This window comes from Haliotis asinina, chromosome 12 (genome assembly GCF_037392515.1).
Source record: "Haliotis asinina isolate JCU_RB_2024 chromosome 12, JCU_Hal_asi_v2, whole genome shotgun sequence".
Lineage (NCBI taxonomy): Eukaryota > Metazoa > Mollusca > Gastropoda > Lepetellida > Haliotidae > Haliotis > Haliotis asinina.
Window position 1 is genome coordinate 29,920,031 of NC_090291.1, and position 7,225 is coordinate 29,927,255.

Genomic DNA, 7,225 nt, shown 5'->3' on the forward strand with positions numbered 1-7,225 from the left:
GCCATCAACCGCGACCAAGGAGTGTACCTACCAAGTGCCTGGGACTTATTGATAAATTAATCTCATCTACCTGTGTACATTCTATCTATGTAATTCATGTATAGCCTATCTACCCGAGTACATACTTGTGTTTGTACATCACCAACCCTCATGATGAAGGAGTAAGCATTAACTCCGAAACGTTGTGTTCTCTCATAAAGAAGTTGATATCCATAAAAATCTTCATTCTTATGAATCATAATAGGCCTTAAATTCTGTTTGAACATATTTATTCAATGTTGAAAGGGACTGGACAGACGTTATTACAACCTACGCTCCCAGCAGAAACATGAGTGAGTGAGTTTAGTTTTACGTCACACTCAGCAGTATTCCAGCTATATGGCGGCGGTCTCTAAATAATCGAGTCTGGACCAGACAATTCAGTGATCAACAGCATGAGCATCAATCTGTGCAATTGTGAACCGATGACAGGTGTCAATCAAGTCAGTGAGCCTGACCACCCGATCCCATTAGTCGTCTCCTACGACAAGCTTAGTCGCCTTTCATGGCAAGCATGGGTTGAAGCCTTATGCTACTCCTTACCTTCGCGGAGGAAACCAGTGCATGGGCATACCGCTCTATTCGTAAAATAGTGCCTCATTGTTTGTTTACACGATCACCCACACGTCGTGATTACTTGACTAAATAGTCCATACTGCTTTTACTGCCACAGAGTAAAGGTTAAGTTAGATGACTTTTTGACCGTAACTCTATTCCTTAACACAGACTAAAGGCTGTCTAACGCTACTGTGCTTTTGTACATCAGCACCCTGTTTCTATTACACCAACAACAAATAAGGCTGAAGTGCCACTCAGAAGAATAACCACAATTACGCACGTGAGGTGACTAAAATGAATGAGCCAATTGACTCACTGAATCCTAACCTTGAACAATCACATGCGTCATGTCTCGGTTACACGTGTTCCCGAAATTGGTACCATGCACTCTACTATTGATTCGGACACGCAGAATAAAACTCTCCTTGTTTATTTTCACTTAACAAATCATTCAATTTCAGTGATTCCGTATCATATGGGCCCTTTTAAAAAGTAAATAGATTAACTTCAGGTCCTAAGAGTGAGTGAGTTTTACGCCGCTTTCAGCAATAATCCTGCAATACCACAGCGGGGGACACAGAGATGGATTCCGCATGTTGTACCCATGTGGGGAATCGAAGCCGGGTGTTCGGAGTGACGAATGAATGCCAAACCCCGCTCTCACCCAAAGAAAAAAACAATATGCTAATCATATTATTCAGGACCTCTGATCATCAACGTAAGCGTCTAAGGACATCAACTATGTTTGGAAAAAATACTAACTTGCTCGTACATCTTTTGATGGTAAGATTTTGACACGTCTTGCGTGAAATGAGGTATGACGTCACATCGGATGTGACGTGTTTACTTGTGACGTCACAGTAATCTGCAACATGGCGACGGAGTAGACTGGCAGCAATCATGGGTTCTAGGAACCTGCTACTCCCATAATCTAGCACGAATTATGTCTGGAGCTGGCGGCCCTGCCCAAGACAACAGCTCGGCCAAGCGAGGGGAAAGTCGCTCGAGCCGCCGGTTCCAGATTCTTGAAGCACAAGGACTTATTGTCGGCAAAACACTGGGAAATGGCTCGTACGCATGTGTGAAATCCGCCTACGACGTAAACAAGAAATCTAAGGTCGCCATTAAAATCATTTCCAAAAGAAAGGCACCCGAGGACTATCTCACGAAGTTTCTTCCGCGGGAGATTGAAGTCGTACGGATATTACGTCACCCGAATCTGATCAAGTTTCATCAAGTGATTGAAACAACAACACGGTTTTTCCTCATTATGGAAATCTCAGAAAATGGCGATCTTCTAGAACACATCCGTAAGCGGAGGGTGATTGAGGAGAAACTGGCAGGGAGGTGGATGAGGAACCTTCTGGACGGGATCTGTTACATGCACAGCAAGGGGATTGTCCACAGGGATCTGAAGTGTGAGAATTTGTTGGTTGATAACAACTTGGAGCTCAAGGTTACAGATTTTGGTTTCGCCAAAAGGCTGTTCCGGACCAAAGGGAATGAAGTTGTTCTGAGTGAGACGTACTGTGGAAGCTATGCTTATGCACCGCCTGAGATCCTTAAAGGCGTCCCATACAACCCTTATTGTGCCGAGGTCTGGAGTATCGGGGTCGTTCTTTTCACGATGGTAATACACATGACGCGGGTCTCATTAGACTACATGGTAGGGTTATATGGTTTAGAATATCATTCTTTTTGGGACAAGAGTGATTACTGTCGCCACAGTAAATCAGGGAGACCATATACTGATTATTCTTGAGTGAATCGAGGCAGGTTGCACTACACATACATTTTAAATACTGGGTGGTGCTTGTGATTTAGGTCAAGTTGTCTTTCATCATTGCCACCTAATTCTTTTCTACTGTTTTCAGCAGCTTGTATTTTTCGGACTATTTATCTTTAAGTTTTGCCCCATTTTACCGGTAAACATGCTTTTCTGGATATGCTAATACCCATCCCACTGAAGGCCCAGTTAGAATGTGGGTTATTTTCATATAAATATGCACTTTGCATGTGTGTAAAGTTTAGGGATACAGAGTAAAAGCCTAAACTTTTTTTTCTATTTTCGACAGCACTAGTTATTTACTAAACAGTTACTTTGCTTCTGTTTTCATAATGTGTACTAGGGCTGCACAGTATAAGTCTTTCCAAATGATTGGCAATGGGTCTTCTTTAAAGCTGTCAAATAGCAAAGTAGGACATCATTAAAACTGAACGACCTAATGATTAAAATCAACATTTATCATAAAACTTTTCAAATGTACTTCTTTGTCTACCTACTTTACTTTTCAAAAAGCTGTGTCCACCCCAGATTTGGATTAGACCTAAAAATTCTAAATGGTGCATGACATGTAGTAGTAATAATGTTTCACAAGGTGATATTTTCCTTGATAAATGTAGGCTTCTATCTTATTATAAGGCTTTATTTCTCATATTCCAATGTTTTTTCATTATTCTATTCAGTCCAAAGAAAGTGCAGCTTTCCTAATACAGAGTGACCTTTGCTGATCTTGAGTGTTTTGTTAAATCATTTCTTTGAGAAAGTGTTCCAAACTTCATTCATGAAATAGGTCATATTAATACTACTTTTATTCAAAGACATAGGTGCATAAATCATTAAAATGTGCACATCAGGATTATGACACATGATTGTGACATCAATTAAATGTTTCTTGAGAAATACAGATGTGCATAGTTGCTCTGACTGTTTAAATTATCAGAAATTCCTTAGCTGTTAAAAAAAGTTAAAGTGTATACATAGTACGGGTGGGTTGATGGAGGATAAGGTGTCTGCAAGTTTTAGTTGACTTTGTCATATATATGACATGAGAGATCATACAATTATCTGTGTTAATTTTCCTTTGGAAAGAAGTTACCTTTAAAAGAAAGCCTTGTTGACATTTTTTTCACAGTAAGGTGTTAAGCTGGAATTTGTTTAAAGGACTTGTGACATACAAAATCGACTAGCCTGGAGGACCGGTTAAACTTTTTAGTGAGTGTCGATCTCTGCAAGAGTTTTTAAATAAAAATGTAAACAGAAGAAGGCTGTTTTTTCCTTATTTCATTTTGAAAGAAGCTATGCAATGCACATTGGTTACTCACATTTCCTGTGATTCAATTTGAAGATGAAAAAAATGTAATGAAGTGGAAAGATCTCAACACAATATATCGCAGTACCTATAGCAATACAGGAGAGTGTATCCCAATATATCACAATACAAAATTTGGGGCAATTCACAGCCCTAGTGTTTACAACTTTTCTCTGACTTGCAACAGAAACCAAATCCATTTGAACTGAGTGTGGTCTTGTTATTTACCAAACCACTTTCTTGTTTACATTTTCCCAAGTGTTTTAAACCTTTTTTGATCTTCACCAGGTTTATGGTAGATTGCCATTTGATGACTCGGATCACAAGAAACTACTGCGACAGGTACAGGCAAAGGTTATTTTCCCCTCCAAGCCAGAAGTGTCTGAAAACTGTCGCATCCTCATACTAAAGATGCTGACCAAGCCTAGTGACCGGATACCTATAGCTAATATCAGGTAAACAACTTCCACATACTTTGGATCACCTGTCACTCTGATAATGTAAATTGTAATTGTTGATGCCATACATATGCACTGTTGCCGGGACATATATGTACTTGTTGACCTTTGAAAATTTTATAAACCCAAGGAAAGTGCAGGTTATGCATAGAAAAGATTGAAAGCTAGCATTTCCAGTCTCAAAATCGTACATTGTATCATTACAGTTTTGAGTTGTATGGACCAAGGGTTCCTTTCACAATAAGGTTAAACATAACTTCCATTCTTAAACTTTGCACTGAGGTTACCTTAGTGACTTTACGATCACCTTAGTGCTTTGTGAAAGGAGGCCCAGACATCTGTGGTGACTCAGTGTCTTCTTTGTATAGGAATTACACTAGGACGTGGCCATCACAAGAGTTAATGTGACTGAATCACTAAGGGTGTAGGATTTGGCTCAGAATGAACCACTGTAGCCTTGACATATTGCAAGAGGGTGGAGAGTTCAATGGTATGAATTCAGAATCATATACATAAACAGACAGGGATGGCAACAGGAAAATTGTTTTTTAGCTGAAAACCTAATTGTGTGTCATTGAATGCAGGTTCAGATGATTTGAAACAAAATTGGCAGAAATCTGTGGATCCACAGAAAATTGCCATCCCTGAACATATTGCATATCTGGTGTGCAGTCTTACGAGGGTTGGCTGAAAAGTTCTCAGCCTGAGTGGTTTTTCCCCACCAGGTAGAGACAGGTGTTTGCCACCAATGAGGACAATCATTTAGTGAATCATAGACACAAGAACTACAAACGTACTAATAGTTTTATCTCAACTACAGCTCTTTTGGTAAACCTACCCTCTGAAATCATCAGAAATGGACAAAACTGAATACAGGGCAGTCATCAAGTACTTGCAAAAGAAAGGGATGTCCCCAACACAGATACATGCTGACATGGTCTCCACTCTAGGGGATGATGCTCCTTCATTTTCCACAGTAAAGAAGTGGGCTGCAGAATTTAAGCGTGGCAGACAAAGCCTTGATGATGACCCACGCTCAGGAAGGCCTTCAACAGCAACCACTCCAGAAAACATCACACGAGTGCTCAATATGTTGATGGATGATCGACGATTGACTACTCGACATATTGCTAGTGTAGTGGGCATCTCTCATGAGAGGGTTGAGCATATTATCACCAACGAATTAGGAATGACTAAAGTTTCTGCAAGATGGGTGCCAAAGCTCTTGACAGCAGAACAGAAACGTGTCAGGTTCCAGACGTCCCTTGACAATTTGCGTCGTTTTGAAGCAGATCCCGATGATTTTGTGGCACGATTTGTAACCATGGATGAGACCTGGATACAACCAGAAACAAAACTACAGTCAAAACGGTGGAAGCATCCTGATTCACCAGCTCCGAAGAAAGCCAAGTCTGTTCCTTCAGCTGGAAAGGTGATGGCATCAGTCTTTTGGGATTCCAGGGGTATTCTGCTCATTGATTATCTTGAAAAAGGTCAAACTATCAACGGCAGATACTATGCTGATCTACTGAACCAGTTGCGAGAAGCAATCAAAGCCAAACGACGAGGGATGATCGCTAAAGGTGTCCTCTTCCCCCAAGACAATGCGCCTGTTCACAAATTGGTGGTGGCCATGTCAACAATCCGCGATTGTGGCTTTGAACTCATTGACCATCCTCCTTATTCACATGATTTGGCTCCTTCTGACTTCCACCTGTTCCCCAAAATGAAAAAGGAACTCGCCGGTCGCCATTTTGCAAGTAATGATGACGTCATTTCCGCTGTGACTGATTTTTTTAGGGTAGCTGAAGATTTCTTCCTGACCGGGATTCGGGCCTTGCAGCATCGCTGGCAAAAGTGTGTGAACTTGGAAGGGGACTATGTAGAAAAATAAATTACAAACATGGACTTTGTAACTTTTTTTCCCACAGTGAGGCTTAGAACTTTTCAGCCAACCCTCGTAACTTCTGTTCAGTTATCATCTGTATTATCACATCCAAACCCTCTGGAAGTGTGGGACAAGTTCATGCTTGTAGGTTTCATAATGTTTTGGCACAAGATTTGATGGATAATTTTGTAACACTTTATTACTACTCGAGTTGTGAATTTTCCCTGTGGACAATTTGTGTTACCATACGTGGATGTCATCTTGGTAGCAGATAGTCTTATGGACTAGTGAAAATACAAACTAAATACTCACCCTGTTTAGGTTTAATTACTTATATGGATAGTTTCATGGATTATTTCAATGTTCAGGTTTGATACATGGTACAAAACCCTGTGTGTACTTCCGGATGAACCTAGGACAACACCAACCAAGGATAACCAGAGTCTGCCGTCTGCCCCACAAGTGCCAGATCTGGAGTCAGAAGGCTCCACTGCAGCAACTACAGACATCAAGGAGGAACCAAGGCCCCGAAGCCCTGTGGTGAACACATTGGTTGACATACCACCAGATGAAGCTGATGATACAGTGGCCAAGGTCAAGGCACTGGGTCAGATGTTGTCTCAAGAACAGAAGACTGGAGTTCAGAGTCCTGGCTGGACAATCAGTGATGAGAGTGTCACTTAATTCCCGTGTATCAGTTGGTAGAAAAGTGATGAAGTAGGGATAGAGAAGTTGGGCTTTAGTTTCCTGGTCAGATAATCAATGATGAGAGTGTAATGTCTAATACCAAAGGTAGAAGGGTTTGTTTGGTTTGTGATCTCTGATTTCTTTAATCTGGAAATCCTGTGAATTCATATTTGGGGAACTGGTCAACTATTTTTATGTGGTTGAAGATGTACTCACAAAAATTAGGGAAGAATTTGCTTTTGGGAGAGCTATGTTTGGTAAATTGTATATTCAAAGTTATTATACTTAATTTACACATGTTGCATAGGACAATCAAATGAGTGTTGTAGTTCAACTGTATTTATAATAAATACATCATAAATTCTTTTAATGTAAATCATAATGAACATTTTCTAAGATAAAACTTGATGTATTTATTGTGGAAGTTTAAGATTTAATGTTTTAGTGAATATTGATTGTAACTGGTTGTCCTGATGGGATTGTCACTGATATTGTACAATTTG

At 40.2% G+C, this 7,225-nt stretch overlaps 1 protein-coding gene across 1 annotated transcript; it reads left to right on the top strand.

The window, feature by feature from the left end:
• The first annotated feature begins 1,540 nt into the window (after positions 1-1,540).
• LOC137258838 (testis-specific serine/threonine-protein kinase 4-like) lies at positions 1,541-6,719 on the top strand. Its single transcript, XM_067796531.1, has 3 exons — positions 1,541-2,227; positions 3,978-4,144; positions 6,404-6,719. The coding sequence occupies exons 1-3, from the start codon at positions 1,541-1,543 to the stop codon at positions 6,717-6,719; spliced, it is 1,170 nt and encodes a 389-aa protein (XP_067652632.1).
• Positions 6,720-7,225: the final 506 nt, after the last annotated feature.

Excerpts from the sequence above, each read along its gene's own strand:
- LOC137258838 (XM_067796531.1), top strand. The coding sequence starts at position 1,541 with ATGTCTGGAGCTGGCGGCCCTGCCCAAGACAACAGCTCGGCCAAGCGA. Across the intron at positions 2,228-3,977 it reads GGGTCGTTCTTTTCACGATG|GTTTATGGTAGATTGCCATT; the intron begins GTAATACACATG and ends GATCTTCACCAG. Across the intron at positions 4,145-6,403 it reads ATACCTATAGCTAATATCAG|GTTTGATACATGGTACAAAA; the intron begins GTAAACAACTTC and ends TTCAATGTTCAG.